The sequence below is a fragment of the Clinocottus analis genome, unplaced genomic scaffold (genome assembly GCF_023055335.1).
Source record: "Clinocottus analis isolate CAN_PGR_092001 unplaced genomic scaffold, fCliAna1.0.p SCAF_20, whole genome shotgun sequence".
NCBI lineage: Eukaryota > Metazoa > Chordata > Actinopteri > Perciformes > Cottidae > Clinocottus > Clinocottus analis.
In genome coordinates this window covers 15942825-15961903 of record NW_027175932.1, presented here as the reverse complement: position 1 = coordinate 15961903, position 19079 = coordinate 15942825, and the positions used below count along the sequence as shown (strand labels likewise).

Below are 19079 nucleotides of genomic sequence, written 5' to 3'. Positions count from 1 at the left end.
AGCCTCATGGGAGCTAGCGCTGCAGTGTAGCCTCATGGGAGCTAGCGCTGCAGTGTAGCCTCATGGGAGCTAGCGCTGCAGTGTAGCCTCATGCTCTGTTCTTCCTTCCACTGGTTAAACTTCAGCCGGACAGGATCTCACACTGCGTGTCACTTGTGTTGTTCAGGGTCACATTCCAGTTCCATGTCTTTGTGTTTACATTCTCTGTCAGAGACTTCCTGGTTTGTCGTTGACACACTGGCACACATGCTGGATGGGAAACTTTAAATATCAAAATATCAGACAGGACAGCAGCCAAAACATTCTCCAGGTTTTGGATTTAAATCTGTGTCTGTGCACGTATCTATTGATCTGAAGAGTGCCTAGTACTAAAATGCCTCATGAGTCACAGAGCTGGCCCATGAGGAAGCCGGTCTGCTCACTGCACTGGGACTCAAGAGAAGAGAATACGACAGCTCTGCTTGACATGCTGGGAATCCTATATTTGTGCTTTGTGCTAAGCTAGGCTAAACACACGGTGGGGTGTGTCTACATTGGATGCACATGCAAAAGTCCTTTTCTTAACTGACCACAATCCCCATAAAATGAAGGGAGGAGACACGTTTAGATTAACTTCAGCCATCTCGGGACAGAGTGTGTAAATGTACCATTGTATGTTCAGTTTAGTTTGATGCCAATCATTATAGTTGGAGCATAGTTTCCATGAGTATGCCATATTTCATGCTCTTTAATTCACCCTTCTGATCTCCCCACATTCAAACTCACCTCTTCAGAACTGATTTTAATGTGTGCTCTTACTGTTTTTATTTATTTTATTATTCTATTTGTTTTATTGCATGGCGTTTAGGATTATTAAAGAATACTAATGCACGGTACTTGTCTTGGATCTTTACATGTGTAAATGTCAGTTTGGGAGATATGTTTGCTAAGATGAATGTAAATGTAGTTACAAGTCAAACTGGCAACATAACATTTCATTTTTTCCCCTCAATTTACAATAATTTCATTTTTTGACCATGACAGAAAATTGCAGGATATTTTCCAAACTGCAAATGCGGCCGATTTTTTTGTATGTAGCCACAATTACCACCATAATGTTTGACTGTATTCAAAATATATATCTATATAAATATATTTCGGCCCCGGTGAATAAATATATTTGCCGGGGGCGACTGTGGCTCAGTGGTGAGATCGGTGGTTCGATCCCCGGCGCCGCTAGCCAACGTCCATGTGTCCTTGAGCAAGACACTTAACCCTAAATGTCTCTCGTAGCTGCGCCTACGGAGTGAATGGTTGATGATACTGATGTGGCTCCTGCATGCTGGCTCCTCCCATCAGTGTATGAATGGGTGAATGATGTCATCATGTAGCGTTAAAGCACTTTGAGTGGTCGGAAGACTAGAAAAGCTTTATACAGGTACAGGTCCATTTACCATTTCCTTATTATTTTTCATGGGCGTCAGACCTGGAGTGGATATCCAAAGTGAGAGTGAACACCAACGCCGTCCTGAAGAGAGCGCAGCACATACAAGGACAGAAGATCCCCAAGAGACAGTGGCAGGTAGAGCGCTCTGCATCACTGCGTGTGACACTGTGCGGGGACCAAAACACACATACAGGGGTCCCTCGTTTATCCCGGGGAGATACGTTCTAAAATAACTCGTACAAAAAAAAAAAAAAACTCCGTAAAGTAATCAGCTTTATTTTGTATAATTATTCTACATGTTTTAAGGCCGTAAAACCTCTTACACACACTTTTTTATACACTTTTCTCAGACAGGCATCAACATTTTCTCACATTTGTCTCTTTAAACACTCTCAAAGTTTAAACTTTTGCGATTTAAAAAAATAAGCCCAAACATTTTTAACAAATTTCATTTTAATGATCAATCTACGAGGTCCTCTGACCGCGCCTCTTCCATCATGTTGCTGCGTATGTTTGTCATGTTCCTCTGAATCACAGAGCAGCATCATGCTGGTGACTGCTGGTCTGAGCTCTGACGTGGCGTCCGTCTGTCCCGCAGGCCGCCTGGCTGCTGAAGGCCGTCGCATGCATCGACCTGACGACTCTCGCTGGAGATGACACGCCGTCCAACGTCCACCGGCTGTGCCTGAAAGCCATCCAGCCGGTCCGACACGACCTGCTGCGGGCCGTGGACATGCACAACAAAGGTCTGCATGCTGGCAGCAGAGCCTGCAGCTGCACTGTGAACATTCAACATGCTCTGAGACGCTCTAATCCTTCAGACACCGCTGCACAAACATCCATGAACCAGAGCTGCCTTTGTCCTCAGAGGACAGAGAGAAGGTTGCTGACATAACACAAGCAAGATGTTCTTGATTCATCAGCTCATTCTGTGGTCGACAGGTCCCTGACCTGGTCCAGGGTTGCTCTTAAGTCTCAAAATTAGATTTACACTTGTATAACGAACCTAACATCATAAAAACACACTTCTTGTGTAGCTTATACAAAAGCAATATATAATGAAAGTATTTAAACATATGTATTCTTTCTCTTCAGTCAAAGGTAGAAGCCACATTGTTTAAACAGATTAACATTAAGCTACACTAACATTAGTAGTATTATTTGTAAAATTAGATGCAGTCAGATTTCCGACTCATTTGTTCCAAACCTTTGTAAAATCTCCAGCGTTGTGAAGTCCCAAAATAAAATCCATCATTTAATTCATGTAGACGAAGCTGAAGAATTCTATTCAATTAAGCTGATTAAATGAAACAAGATAAAAGTGACCCCTTTTTAAATTTGTCTCCATTTATCCTACCGCCTTTACAACCACAGACTGCTGTGGTATGAAACACGGTTGTTGTAATAATTTATAAAAGATATGAATGATTTCCTCTTCTGTTGATTGAATAGCTGATTATCTGAACATGGAATATAATCCAGGTTTACTTCCATAGGCGTCACACTGTCTGTTCCCGCCTGCAGGGGGCGACACAGACCATCTCATGCCATGCCTCTTGTTCCCCGCTGTGTGTCATGTCAGGACTCGCGACAGCAGCCGTGTGTGTGTATCCGTCTCGTGTGGCCGACGCTGTCAAATCCCTGAAAGCAGCCAACTCCCGCCTTCCTGTGGCCTCAGGTGAGTCTCCTGATACCTCACTTCCTCAGAGAGGACTCGACTGTGCGTGACCGCGTGTCCCGTCTCCCAGTGGCTACTGGTTTCCCGGCAGGCCAGACTCCACTGGAGACCCGGCTGCAGGAAGTCCGCTTGGCGGTGGCCGACGGCGCCGCGGAGATCGACATCGTCATCAACAGGACGCTCGCGCTCACCGGAGAGTGGGAAGGTACGCTGAACCACAACACAGGACGCCAGCACGAGTCCCGCTGCTCTTGTGCTCTGGGAGCAGCCGGAGAACGGTTCCTGAGTTTAATACATTCTTTTTTCATATGAGAAAGTTAGCGAGAAAAAGGATCCCAGCAAAACCTTTGTCCCCCCTGATCTTAAGTCCTCACCTCAGGACAGAACATCACTCACCGCCGCTGCCTCTCCCGTAAACAAGCCACCATTACAAATGTACAACATACAAATATGTAGACTCACAAAAGCACTTTTGGCCAAGGTCCATTTCCAGGTTTCCGGCAGTCTTTGGCCCGTACCCCGTCGTCCCATCATGCAACACTTTGTCCTGCGCAACATCTTCAGGACTACTTGTTGCAAGATAAAAGTTGAACTTGAGCGTTTGTGTTGGTTCTGGAGCTCGTAAGCGACAGTAGAGGAAACAAGGTGCAGTGGAGGTCCAGCATGGTCTTCCTCAGAAGGAGACGTAGATCCACCAAAGAGGACCCCGAGTGGACATCCTTTCGTCTGCTGCTGTTCACAACCGTCAAAGGTTTGAACTGTAAAAGTGAATCACTGTCTTACTCTGGGATTCTTTGGTTTCAAACCAGATGGCGACAAACAAGAAGCTCCGTACAGAACGTCCAACAGTCTAAGAGACTGAATCACCAAATATTGAGACATCCAAGCGCCGTCCCGTCAGTGGAGGCACTACAGAAGTATCACTCTGTGTGTCAGCTGATCACTGCGATCCCCCCACAGCCCTGTATGGTGAGATCCGTCGGTTCCGGGAGGCCTGTGGCGACGCCCACATGAAGACCATCCTGGCCATCGGAGAGCTGGGCACCTTCACCAACGTCTACAAGGCCAGCCTGGTGGCCATGATGGCCGGTGAGTCTGCCCTCTCTTTCCATGAGCACGTGGCTGAGCAGCTCGTCCTCTCACAGAGCGGCAAGCTGCTTCCCGTCGCTCTGTGAGATCAGCACCGTTATGGCTCCTGTCGGACAAACGTCTGTTGAATCCTAGACCCACACACGTTCTGCACCGTCATGCCAACACACACACACACACACGTTCTGCACCGTCATGCCAACACACACACACACACACACACGTTCTGCACCGTCATGCCAACACACACATGGAGGCGTGTTTCTGCACGCAGAACATCCATGTGTGTGTTCTCTGTGGTCAGTGTGTGTGTGTGTGTGTGTGTGTGTGTGTGTGTGTGTGTTCTCTGTGGTCAGTGTGTGTGTGTGTGTGTGTGTGTGTGTGTGTTCTCTGTGGTCTGTGTGTGTGTGTGTGTGTGTGTGTGTGTGTGTTCTCTGTGGTCAGTGTGTGTGTGTGTGTGTGTGTGTGTGTGTTCTCTGTGGTCAGTGTGTGTGTGTTCTCTGTGGTCAGTGTGTGTGTGTGTGTGTGTGTTCTCTGTGGTCAGTGTGTGTGTGTGTGTGTGTGTGTGTGTGTGTGTGTGTGTTCTCTGTGGTCAGTGTGTGTGTGTGTGTGTGTGTGTGTTCTCTGTGGTCAGTGTGTGTGTGTCTGTGTGTGTGTGTGTGTGTGTTCTCTGTGGTCAGTGTGTGTGTGTGTGTGTGTTCTCTGTGGTCAGTGTGTGTGTGTGTGTTCTCTGTGGTCAGTGTGTGTGTGTGTGTGTGTGTGTTCTCTGTGGTCAGTGTGTGTGTGTGTGTGTGTGTGTGTGTGTGTGTGTTCTCTGTGGTCAGTGTGTGTGTGTGTGTGTTCTCTGTGGTCAGTGTGTGTGTGTGTGTGTGTGTGTGTGTGTGTGTGTGTGTGTGTGTGTTCTCTGTGGTCAGTGTGTGTGTGTGTGTGTGTGTGTGTGTGTGTTCTCTGTGGTCAGTGTGTGTGTGTGTGTGTTCTCTGTGGTCAGTGTGTGTGTGTGTGTGTTCTCTGTGGTCAGAGTGTGTGTGTGTGTGTGTGTGTGTGTGTGTTCTCTGTGGTCAGTGTGTGTGTGTGTGTTCTCTGTGGTCAGTGTGTGTGTGTGTGTGTTCTCTGTGGTCAGAGTGTGTGTGTGTGTGTGTGTGTGTGTGTGTGTGTGTGTTCTCTGTGGTCAGTGTGTGTGTGTGTGTTCTCTGTGGTCAGTGTGTGTGTGTGTGTTCTCTGTGGTCAGTGTGTGTGTGTGTGTGTGTGTGTGTGTGTGTGTGTGTGTGTGTGTGTGTGTTCTCTGTGGTCAGTGTGTGTGTGTGTGTGTGTGTGTGTGTCCAGGTGGAGACAGAACTCTTCTCAGCCATCAGTCTCCTCTTTAGTGGCAGTTGCTGCTCTACCGCTCCATGGGTTTTTGAGTTTGTGTGACCTTGATGGTTCACCAACATCACTAACTAACTCACTCACTCACTCACTCACTCACTCAGTCACTCAGTCACTCACTCAGTCACTCACTCAGTCACTCAGTCACTCAGTCACTCACTCAGTCACTCACTCAGTCACTCACTCACTCAGTCACTCACTCACTCACTCACTCACTCACTCAGTCACTCAGTAGCTCTGAGTGAGTGAGCAGCCTGTGTGGTGCGACACAGGAGGCGTGCAGCCGTCTCCCAGCCAGCAGAACAGATCAGTGGCTCTTGTCTGCTGTTGTGCGCATTAACCTGGCTAGTGATTGTGTGTTGGGGCTCTGAGCGGCACTGCCGAAACACAGGCGGCCGATGCTCAACGTGGTGCCTGAACGCATCGCGTGCAGACGCAGGATGTATTTCCTCTTTCTCTGCTGATTATCTGCAAGTTTCTCCTCTGATATTAGTTCTGCAGCATCCAGCTTGTGGCGCTGCTGCTGAGCTTTTGTGAACCTGATAAATGGAGCTCTCTCTTTCTCTGTCACACACACACACACACACACACACACACACACACACACACACACGCTTAACTAGCCATCACATAATAAGCCGATTACAGAACCAAATTGTCAGGGGCTCTGATAGAGATCATTATTAAAATGCATTGCTTTTGTCGCCACACTCGCTCCTTAATCTCCTCTTGTTCCTATGAATTGCGTATGAGATTCCTGAAATTGAATGATAATTTCACCTATTAATCTCCGATGCAGGCTATTTTACTCCGCTGGTCCCTCGCCAGTATCCCCCTGCCCACGCAAATGAATAGAGCTTCATTACCGCCACCCGCATTTAATAACCGTTATCCATTATCTGGTAATTAAGACTCCCCATAAGGAATCTTAAGGATTATGCCAGTTTGAGGAAGAGGAGAGAGAGGCTGAAAGAAAGACCTGACTGGGAAAATACAGAGAACATGTCTTTAATGAACTGGAAAATGTTCATCTTGTTCTGTTCAGTAATGAACAGTCATTATCCAGCAGGGAGGCAGAAGGATGGCTTTCCTTTCTCTTTCCTGCAGCCCGCAGTTTGTGGGTAATCTATTAAAGAATGTCATTTCATCTTCTATTTTTATCAGGAAAGCTGATAAAACGTAATTGGCTGTGAAGGAAGAGAAGGAGAAATGAATGATGTTATTGATGAGTGCAAGCTGCCCTCTGCTTCCGTCAGCAGCAGCAGATGTTCAGTCACAGCAGCATCATGCTAGAAACGAAGAACAACGTTAGCTCGACATGTTTCATCTTCCACTCAATGAATCTGGATTCGGCCCACATCCTCTTGAGGATGAAACGCTTTCTGGCGCTTCAGATCATGAACTTTGTCTTCACCCGCCGCCATTTCCTCGCGAGCGGCGATCGGTACCGAGCGTGTGCAGCTCTCAGCGGAGATGCTACGTCCGTCTTCCGGCTGAGGGGCCCTCAGCTACTTCCATCAGTGGCCCGAGGAACACAAAAGCTCTGGTTCCTTTCGGGCCGGGCGGGTCAGTAGCCGCTGGCTGAGCCTCCGGTCTGACCGGGGCCTCTGAGGGGAGACGTGAGGACTCAATGGCCCCCTTTGAATCCCGACAGGCTCGGACTTCATCAAGACGTCCACGGGGAAGGAGTCTGTCAACGCCACCTACCCTGTCGCCATCGTGATGGTGAGGGCCATCCGGGACTACTTCCTGTGTACGGGCCACAAGGTGCAGTATGATACAAGTACAGGTTGTCTTCTTTAGCTCTTCCATACCGTATATGAACATAATAGTTGTTATTCATATGTATTGTTTCATTAATACAATAAACACAGCTTGACATTATCATATCAAACAGGATAGTTTGGACCAGCATGTATTTCAGTGTGTATTTAAAATGAGATAAGACTATTTAAACTGGTTCAACTGTCCATCATCTCCTAACGTCTCTGTAGCCGATGCACACGGTCACCAGTTTCTTCTGGAAGACTCAGTATTTATGACTAAATGTACATGAAAAACATGTTTGTCTAAATTACAGGACTTTGTTACACACATTCCTGCTGTAATCATGCCTTAAGAGAAGAGTGTTGTCCTGTTGACTGAGGAGCGTGACCCCCCTCCCTCCAGGTGGGCTTTAAGCCAGCAGGGGGGATCCGGACGGCCCAGGAGTCTCTGGTGTGGCTCGCCCTCATCAAAGAGGAGCTGGGCCACGACTGGCTCAGCCCGGTGCTGTTCCGCCTGGGAGCCAGCAGCCTGCTGGCGGACATCGAGAGGCAGGTGGGGACTCTCTCTCATGCACACGCACACGCACACGCACACGCACACGCACGCACGCACACGCACACACACACGCACACGCACACACACACGCACGCACACACACACACACAGCGTACTTCTGCAAGAGTTCCTCCCGTGTGCTCTTGTTTGTTCAGATCTACCATCACGTGACCGGTCAGTACGCTGCCTATCACGAGCTGCCGATGGCCTGAGCGGGGCCTTCCTGTGCCAATGACCAATCAGAACCTCAGGCTCACCACACACTGTCGGGGGCGTCCAGGCAGCGCTCGTCCTTCTGGGAGCCACGCCCGTGACCAGTGCTTTGACCAATGTGTGAGAGGCAGCCAGCCATGTCATCGTCTCGCCTGTGTGAGCCGCTCATGTCCGTACGATGGTTCCTCTTCCCCTCAGCATCCCGTTCCTCTCATCGACCTTCATGAGCTCATTGTGAAGGATGTGAGGAGTTGAAAGCAGTTTCAAGAACTCATGTTTTCCAAATAAATTGTGCCTATAAATACTCCTGTTGTCACTTGTGTACATCACTCAGCAGACATGTCATGTTACCACATTACATATAAAATACACGGTTCATTTTGACGTGCACGTGAATAAGGTAGCGATATACTGGTGTTGACGATAAGGTCATATTTGAAAATGAATCATTCATATGGTGTAATCCAGCGGCTCTTCCATAATTGTATACAGTTATGGTTGAAGACTGTTCGTGACGTGTCCACGTGGAGGCTGCGTGGCCAGTGGATGAAGCTCTCATCACGGTACTTCCTGCTCCGTGTTGGAGGCGTCCTGAGAGCTCCATCGCATCAGGAAGCCTCCGGTCACGCTGCTGGTGTCCAGAGATGTGAGCTGAATCCGCTATGAAGGCTTCCTTTGCTCTTAATTTCATTAGCGGGAAGCTGGGCCCACTGAGGGATTAATTGGGGGTTAAGTGAGTTTACAAGATGTGATTGAACAGCTCACAAATGTGAGGCTTCATTTGAAGACCGAAAAGTTTCTCTTTTCTTCTTTAATGAAGATACCACAGGCCTCGACCTTGGCTGGAACAGAGGATACAGGAGTCCACCGAGGAGGGAAGGGATGGGAGCTTTCTGGGGTAAATGTGGGATTTGATGGGAAACCCACAGGAGCGCGTTGGCTTCAGGACGCTGGTGGAAGGGCTGGGAATGAGGCCACGCTGCATGAGGAGCTGGAGGTTGTGCGTTAACAAGGTCACATCAAGGTCACATCCAGAAGTTTGAACGTCTCAGTCAGCCTGTGCATCCCGTCCTGGAGGACAGCCGGCGCACATCTGTTCTCTGCTCGGCTCTGAAGAAGCGCTGGAGCTTATTGATGAAGTGTTTGGACTTTCATGTTGTTTGACCACCACATCTTCTTTCCAATGCTCCTTTTATTGGTGTAGGGTGAAGGGAGTATCAAATACCGCAAACAGCAAAAACTATAAGGAGCCAGCGAGAGGGGTCAGGGTTCAATGCCCCCCTGTGTGGAGGGTGCAGGTTCTCCCTGTGGACTGTGGCTTCTGCCTCCCACAGTCCACATGCAGCTCAGGTTCAGGACGACCCGAACCAGGATGAACGGTTAAAGACGATGGCGGGATGAAACGCTCTATGATGTCATCGCTGAGGTCAGAGAGATTATGCAAACTGTTCCATGACTTTGCAGCCAAATAGTTTTTCTTTTGTATCCTCCGGGAGAGTAAAGAAACCTGTGTGAGCAGAAAAGATGGAGTGAGCCGCTTGTCTGCGCCTGATGGATTAATCCCACTTCCATAAAGGCGTGTAGATCATCTCCATCTGGACCGCCGGGCAGCGCGCGAGCCCTCCATGAGACTGATTCTGCCTGATTGATTCCAGGCCATAAAGATCACACACACACACACACACACACACACACACACACACACACACACACACACACTCCTGCTATGCGTTCCCTTGCTTTCCTCTTCAACGAGACATTTCAGACAATATTTCAGGAAAAAAATCGAGATCAAACGTGTGACATGTTTATTATTAATATTATAAAAATCAGGACTTCAAGATCTCCATTTTTATAAAACAATACAATAATAAAACAGTAATGAAATTGTGAAATAACATGAATATACATTTTTTAAACCAGGTACTCATTATGAAATATGAACCTGTTATGTTATTTGCTGCCTGTTCATTTAGACTGAGAAAACCCTCTTGTTCATTTAATCAAAACATTTGGTCAAAAATAGATATTGGAAAAAAGACATTGAAATAAAAACTGCCTGAAATATTTTAGCTGCAATAAACTGGTCTTGTATATTATAATATACTTAAAATATTCTATAAATATGAATTGAGGGTATTTTCAAAATTCCTTTTAAATCTGAAGTGGTTTTTATGGTTGTAAAAGTATTTCATATTCCATACATTGAACTCCATGCATTTCATTTGTAACGCTCAGCACTGATTAAATCATTTTGTGTGACAATAACTCATCTGATCCAGACCACAAATGTTACGCTGGACATGTGAGTGTTTCACTATGAGCCAACAAAGAGAGTACAGCCACGGCCTCCGCTGGCCACCAGGGCCTCAGGGCCACCAGGGCCACCAGGGCCTCAGGGCCACCAGGGCCACCAGGTCCACAGGGCCACCAGGGCCACCAGGTCCACAGGGCCACCAGGGCCACCAGGTCCACAGGGCCACCAGGGCCACCAGGTCCACAGGGCCACCAGGTCCACAGGGCCACCAGGGCCACCAGGTCCACAGGGCCACCAGGTCCACAGGTCCACCAGGTCCACCAGGTGCATCAGGGCCACCAGGTCCACCTGGTCCAAGAGGTGCACCAGAATCACCAGGGCCACCAGGTGCACCAGAATCACCAGGACCACCAGGTCCACCAGGTGCATCAGGGCCACCAGTTGCACCAGAATCACCAGGACCACCAGGTCCACCAGGTGCATCAGGGCCACCAGTTGCACCAGAATCACCAGGACCACCAGGTCCACCAGGTCCACCAGGTGCACCAGGTGCACCAGAATCACCAGGGCCACCAGGTGCACCAGAATCACCAGGACCGCAGGGCCACCAGGTGCACAGGTCCGGAGCTGCTGGACGTCCCGTGTCGCTGGACGTTGGCGGGTGCTCGATGTGGATTGGCCGGTGTGCTCTGTGACCGTGTGCAGCTCTGCTCTCTCTCTCAGGTTCTGGAGCAGCAGCAGCAGCCGCTCACAGCTGACAGAGCGGCTCGCTCAGATTGATTGGTTTCCTGTTGTTTAATTCATCAGTGTTTCTTTAGCCCGAAGCAGGTGTGAAAAACAGGAGTTGTGAGCCAGCAGCACCCCACACGTAGTTCATAATGGAGGAGAGATGTGCTGGCGGGGGACAGCGTGTCAGTAATGGCCCGACTATCCGTTATGAGTCACAGCGCTGATTTGTCATGCTGAAGATACTCTGCATGCTTTTATTAATATCTCGCTATGCGGCGCTGCTATTGGCCGGCACGGCAGAGGAAGGACGTCAGTGTGTGTGACTGATGGTTCCAAGGTTTAGGTATCATTTTTACATTTAGTTAAGGAAATACAAAATAAATATGTGCTTGACATGAATATTATTTGTAGATGCTTCTACAATGGCGTCTGCAGACGCGCCAATCAAAATACGGCATGAAATGAGAAAGGATACAAGGTAGCACTTTGTCATTTTAGAGAAGAAATCATATTTAAAATACTTTATTGAAGGGCGTTCAGTTTTGAATATCCACCAGGCGATTATGTATGCTGTGTGTGCGTGCGTGTGTGTGTCTGTCCACCGCTCATCTCCACCTATCCGCCTCATATGTCTGTGCTCCTTCATGACTGTATGCTCGACCAATCGTGGTTGCAGTACTTCACGGTATGCGCCGCTGTGGCCACAGTAATAGCAGAAATAATCATATAAAAATGATTACCATAAAAATAACAGCAGCAGTGAGTATAATAAAAAAAAATAATGATACAAGCTGAAAAAGAAATGTGAGGAATAGTAGAAGCAGGCTGGTAGCAGGGTTCTTTCGTGTGTTTGGCTAACAGAGCTAATGGCTAACGGGACACATGGAGCTAACTGCAGTTCAGCTGCACGGACTGAAGAGAGCGTGCACGTGCGCCATCGGACCGCGTGCACGTGCGCCATCGGACCGCGTGCACGTGCGCCATCGGACCGCGTGCACGTGTGCCATCGGACCGCGTGCACGTGCGCCATCGGACCGCGTGCACCACATGCATTGTTTCCTCGTTGGGAGCCATGGCGGCTGGCCGGACGTGTTGAACTGGGGTCTTGGGGCCACAGTCCAGAACCCACACAGCTTTGATCACAGATGACTGGAGAAGCTCCTCCATCACTCGCGCAGCCCGGCCGTGTTCAAATAGCTCACAGCCTGATTGGAGGTTGGTGCAGGTGAAACTCCAAACAGAATAATTGGCTCTCAGGCTGCAATGATATTAATGACACAATTAGAGCAGGCCTTTGGTTTCCCTCTGTGGCAGAAACAGGTAGTGATGGGTGATACCGGGAGACTTCACTGGTGTCAGTCCGATCCTTCTGATGCCGCGCTGATCCCACAAAAGCAGGAGGCTGGCACACGCTCTGCTCTGGCTCATTTCCCATGGTGCACCCTGCCTTTTGAGCGCTGACCTTGGTTGGAGGCTCCCTCGTGGTGAGAGAAGAGATGGAATACATGTTTGAAAGATCAAACCCGTGCAGGCTTACCTGTCTCCACAAACAGGCTCACAGCGCTCACAGCGTTCATTAGCTTGATCAGCATCGAACCGTCTCCACGATGCAGAGGAGAAGGAATGACGAGCTTTACGAGCAACCGATACCTTCTGCACACCGACCGACTGCATCATGCCGGGTCACTGCAGAGTCATGTGGTTCTTTACATGGGCTCAGGACACACGCACACACAGGCTCTGGAAGACATTCAAATGAATCATATTCAAAATCATTATTATTGATATTGAATGTTCAAAAGAAAAATGATAGCTAAATAACGTAGTCTCATAAAATATACTAAACTATAGAAGTGTAACTTAACTAAGGCAGCCCATGTTACGGCCCAGTAAAAGATGGCCGCCGCCACATCAAACACGGTGTCTTTGCCTTGTGTTGGAGGTGTGAGAAGGCCTGAAGGGTTGAGCTTCTCTCTGGAGATGCATGTCTCTTGTGTTCATGGAGCCCGCTGCCCACACACGCTTTACTGGAGGTGAGCTGGCAAGCACCTGCACACGTCAGTACCGGACGAGAAACACACAGCACAGACGCTGCAGGGCCGGAGCTCATGATGCACTCATAGAGAGGCCCAAGGGCGATGAGGTCACGGCCCAAAACAACTTCACGTGTGACGTGAAACTCTCGTCCTCTACTGACAGAGGAGGGTGCTTTACAATGACGAAAACCACACACACACACACACACACACACACACACACACACACACACACACAGTCCACACACACACACACACACACACACACACACGCACACACACACACACACACACACGCAGTCCACACACACACACACACACACACACACACACAGTCCACACACACACACACACACAGTCCACACACACACACACACACACACACACACACACACACACACACACACACACACACACACACACACAGTCCACACACACACACACACACACAGTCCACACACACACACACACACACAGTCCACACACACACACACACACACAGTCCACACACACACACACACACACGCAGTCCACACACACACACACACACACACACAGTCCACACACAGTCCACACACACACAGTCCACACACACACACACACACACACACACACACAGTCCACACACACACACACACAGTCCACACACACACACACACACACAGTCCACACACACACACACACACACAGTCCACACACACACAGTCCACACACACACACACACACACACACACACACACACACACACACACAGTCCACACACACACAGTCCACACACACACACACACACACACACACACACAGTCCACACACACACACAGTCCACACACACACACACAGTACACACACAGTCCACACACAGTCCACACACACACACACACACACACACACACACACACACACACACAGTCCGCACACACACACACACACACACAGTCCACACACACACACACACACACACACACACACACACACACACACACACACACACACACACAGTCCACACACACACACGCACACACACAGTCCACACACACACACAGTCCACACACACACACACACACACACAGTCCACACACACACACACACACACACACACACACACACACACACACACACACACACAGTCCACACACACACACGCGCTGTAAGGCAGCGCTTCAAACACGTGGTTGATGTCAATAAAAGCAAAAAGCTGCTCAGTAATGTTTGGCATCGTGGTTTGAGTGAAGTATCTTTATGTTACATACAAGTACGTCAAGTTAAATTAACTGAATGTCACCTGTTGGGTTCACCTGGAACACGGACACCAGCCTGGTGTTCGTCTGATCCATCCCGTCTTCATACTTCAGCTGAGCTCCTCGGGCGAGTACATCCACCTGAATATGTGACAGGTTTTCTCCTTCAGAAGCAGTGTTTCTGCATTCACACATGCGACCACAGCTTTCAGTGATAGATTCCAGGTTTCACTTCACTTTCATGTGTTTTTGAAAGCAATACAAGAAGATTGAATGTTCGCTGTGATTGATCACGGTACCAGATACAACTCAGATATGTACAAGAATACATTTTGTACGCTTACAAAGTATTCAACAGTATGCAACGTGTAGATTGTCTCATAACAATATGATGCAATGCTGGCAGCGGCTTTGCTTCTCTGTTTGGATTCATGAGGCTGCCGGCCGGACAACAGCTGCCTGGAATGCAGCGTCTCTCAGGTGGGCTGTGGTTTCAAACTCCACCCGAGAGTCCTGCAGCAATAATCTGAAATCCAGAATAAAGAAAGCTGATGCATTTATTTATTGGTGCGTGTTTACTGGCGGTGGGTTGTACCTGCAGGACATGGCTGCGTCTGTGTGGGTGGTGGTTACCTGAGGGAGGTTTTGAAGCAGCAGCCTCTTGTTCTCGCCTCGTTGTGTGGGGCTTTGCTAGGACCACTGCTGGGGAGACTTCACAACGCCTTCCTGTGGCTACAGAGAGGCTTTCTTATCTATTTTAGATGGTACACCATGAAAGACCCCCTCCTCAAGCCCAGGTGGACATGCCAGGTGCACAGACGAGACAGGTTGAAGGAATTCAGAGGAAAAGGGGGAGGGTTGGACCAGAAATAGTGAGTTAAAAAGTTTGCTCAACCTCAACAACCCAAAAACTCTGAATGTGAAGACGCCTACATCTGAACTCTCCTTTCCCCTAAATCTGCTCTCCAAATCTCACTCCTGACTGAGCTGCTGTGAATTAAATCAGCTCCAGATCCCTTCAACAGGGAATAATCTACATTCAGCTCAAGGTTTTGGTCAATAGCATAACCACTGTGAAGCGCGGCACCGCTGAGACAGAGAGATATTTGATTCATGGCCTAGTAATATAAATCTAAAGAAATCTCTGTCAGAGAACCATGGACAGAATAATTGTTTGCAATGGGAAATCCCGCCGGAGTCCTCAGAACTCATTCTGAGGCTTTTGAAGTGAGCGCTGACATTGGAGAAACTCAAGGGCGGAGAGGGGATGAGGGGCAGAAAGACGGAGGTGTGTTCACCTCAGAAATTATAAGCAGCTCTTTCAAGATGCCATCAAGTTTGTGGGAGAATAAACTGAGGCATGTGTAGAGGAGGAGGGGATGCAGATATCCAGGAAGACCTGAATATCTGCACTTGAGATCATTAACAATGAAACCAGTTGTGTGTGCAAATTGGAGAGAGTGAGGTGGTCTGAACTGAAATCCTCGTCGTTCCATTCAGGGGTGTAACAGAGCGAGATTATAAACCATTATAAACCCAGAGAACGAGACATTAAAAACCTTGAATTCGTTATGAAATGCTTCGATGGCAGTATGCAACACATAACGCGTGATGCTGGTTGCCTTGTTGTGGTCAGGAGCTCCGTGTGCATGCTGGGAGGAACAGCTGGGAGGCGGATGAGGACCAGACAGTTGTTCCTCTGTTATTGAGCCACAGCACTGATACATCCTGAGAAATACTACCAAACCTTTGGAAATACTTTATACTTGGCTCTTATAGCAAGTGGTACAATGCAAAATATATTACATCACAGCAACAAAACTATCTAATTATGTCTTGTTTCCATATCTTAAACATTGAATGACCAAAATGGCCCACCTAAAACATTTGGATGAACTTAAAATAGCTTTTGCATAAATTCATCCAAACCTTTTGACACCATTCCGTAGTTTTATCCACTCCAAAGAAAATCAAAGGTACAGTAGGATTTAGTGAACTGTTGTAAGGACGTTCCAACAAACCAAAAGAACACTACTCTTACAACGGTTCTCATGATATCCAACAAATAGTTACTCAACTTCAACATTCCAGCAACTCAGTTAGCTGAAGGCAACACAACTACTGGGTTAGCTTAAGGCAACACAACTACTGGGTTAGCTGAAGGCAACACAACTACTGGGTTAGCTGAAGGCAACACAACTACTGGGTTAGCTGAAGGCAACACAACTACTGGGTTAGCTGAAGGCAACACAACTACTGGGTTAGCTGAAGGCAACGCAACTACTGGGTTAGCTTAAGGCAACGCAACTACTGGGTTAGCTTAAGGCAACGCAACTACTGGGTTAGCTTAAGGCAACACAACTACTGGGTTAGCTTAAGGCAACACAACTACTGGGTTAGCTTAAGGCAACACAACTACTGGGTTAGCTTAAGGCAACACAACTACTGGGTTAGCTTAAGGCAACACAACTACTGGGTTAGCTGAAGGCAACACAACTACTGGGTTAGCTTAAAGCAACACAACTACTGGGTTAGCTTAAGGCAACACAACTACTGGGTTAGCTTAAGGCAACACAACTACTGGGTTAGCTGAAGGCAACACAACTACTGGGTTAGCTTAAGGCAACACAACTACTGGGTTAGCTTAAGGCAACACAACTACTGGGTTAGCTGAAGGCAACACAACTACTGGGTTAGCTGAAGGCAACACAACTACTGGGTTAGCTGAAGGCAACACAACTACTGGGTTAGCTTAAAGCAACACAACTACTGGGTTAGCTTAAGGCAACACAACTACTGGGTTAGCTTAAGGCAACACAACTACTGGGTTAGCTTAAGGCAACACAACTACTGGGTTAGCTGAAGGCAACACAACTACTGGGTTAGCTTAAGGCAACACAACTACTGGGTTAGCTTAAGGCAACACAACTACTGGGTTAGCTGAAGGCAACACAACTACTGGGTTAGCTTAAGGCAACACAACTACTGGGTTAGCTGAAGGCAACGCAACTACTGGGTTAGCTGAAGGCAACACAACTACTGGGTTAGCTTAAGGCAACGCAACTACTGGGTTAGCTTAAGGCAACGCAACTACTGGGTTAGCTTAAGGCAACGCAACTACTGGGTTAGCTTAAGGCAACGCAACTACTGGGTTAGCTTAAGGCAACACAACTACTGGGTTAGCTTAAGGCAACGCAACTACTGGGTTAGCTTAAGGCAACGCAACTACTGGGTTAGCTGAAGGCAACACAACTACTGGGTTAGCTGAAGGCAACACAACTACTGGGTTAGCTGAAGGCAACACAACTACTGGGTTAGCTGAAGGCAACACAACTACTGGGTTAGCTGAAGGCAACACAACTACTGGGTTAGGTTTAAACGCTGGCAGTCATGGAAGTGGCAGAAAGGCACATGACAGAAACATCCTCGGTGACTGGACGCAGAAGGCCCGGCTCTGGTTGCAGACAGAATGAGGATCATGAAGCAGGATAAGACGGCACACATGTGGCCTGCGCACACACCAGGGACCTAAATGTGGAAAGGCCTGCATTATGTATGTTCTGGAATGTGAGGAGATTAAAAAGTCATTTCAAAAACTCCCACCGTGGCCTTCTGGGACGTGACAGAACCGGCACGGATTTGACAAAAATGATTCTTAGGAACAATAAATCTTCAGGGCTGAATATGGAATTCATGGGTTCATGAAAATTAGAAAAATATAGAGAAAATAAAAAGTCTCACTTATCTATATAGTGCTTTGCATAAATGCATTGCAGCAGCGGCTGCAATACATTTAATTCAAGACAGTTTTTTAGGGGGTGTTATGTTATAAATAAATGTTATGACATTAAGGCATTACTTAATTTATGTTTCTCCAGATATCAACAACCAGCAAAGTAATGCATCATTTAAAAGGCAGTGATTTTAAATGAATGATGTTGCGTAGCTGTAAACAGAGAAAAAACAGCACAGAAAATGCAGAGATTTATTAACAAAAAGCAAAATGCTTACCAGTAAACAAATCTACGCCGTTGTGGGGGAATATGAAGGAAACTTTTTTTATCAATCTGAGATATGATACAACTGTCACCGTCTGTTTGAAGCCTGCAGGAGTCAACGAGGGAGCCAGTAAATAAAACATGCTGCTTCACTTTGCCTTGGCGGTTAATAGGCCGCTGATCAAAAGAACATTAGCTTTGATTAATCAATCAATACCCCGGTGGCCTCCGTCCTGTCCATCGATCGGCCGGCTGTATGGAGGTCAGCGCCGGCTCCGCAGCATGAGAAATGCTCCGCGCTATTTTTCACACTGGCCTGCTCAGACAAAAAAATCCTCCCTCATTGATTTTTTTTTTCATTTCCCTTTTTTAAAATGTTCTGGTGTTCAAAGGTTCTGCAGCTCTTTAGCACAGAACAACGTTCCTGTCAGGAAACCCGACCAGGCTGCTGAGAGAAATCCTCATCAGAGATGCTTCTGGCTCTGTGGGAGCGCACACCTTTTCCTTCACAGCAGGAATGATGCAATTAAAACGAGTCTTCAGCTGTAACAAACATATTAACAGAAGGAACGTGCACTGAGCGGAGCCAAGATCTCCACCAGTCTCCAAACAAAGAAGAATTACATCTCACTCTGGCAGGCAAACAATACAATATTTTTTCCCCAAAAATGTTGAATCACCACAACCAGAGAGCCGACTTTGAAATAAGCAGAGGACGCGTTGCATTA

At 47.8% G+C, this 19079-nt stretch overlaps 1 protein-coding gene across 1 annotated transcript in view; it reads left to right on the top strand.

Annotated features, from left to right (window-relative positions):
- The window catches only part of dera (deoxyribose-phosphate aldolase (putative)), a 10669-nt gene extending 2286 nt beyond the window's left edge, over nt 1–8383 (top strand). The window contains exons 2-9 of the mRNA XM_068587137.1: nt 1464–1561; nt 2025–2172; nt 3009–3104; nt 3175–3309; nt 4065–4193; nt 7213–7325; nt 7728–7877; nt 8036–8383. Coding sequence (XP_068443238.1) covers nt 1464–1561; nt 2025–2172; nt 3009–3104; nt 3175–3309; nt 4065–4193; nt 7213–7325; nt 7728–7877; nt 8036–8092 — 926 coding nt within the window. The 3' untranslated portion in view covers nt 8093–8383. The remainder of the gene's footprint in view (nt 1–1463; nt 1562–2024; nt 2173–3008; nt 3105–3174; nt 3310–4064; nt 4194–7212; nt 7326–7727; nt 7878–8035) is intronic.
- Nucleotides 8384–19079: the final 10696 nt, after the last annotated feature.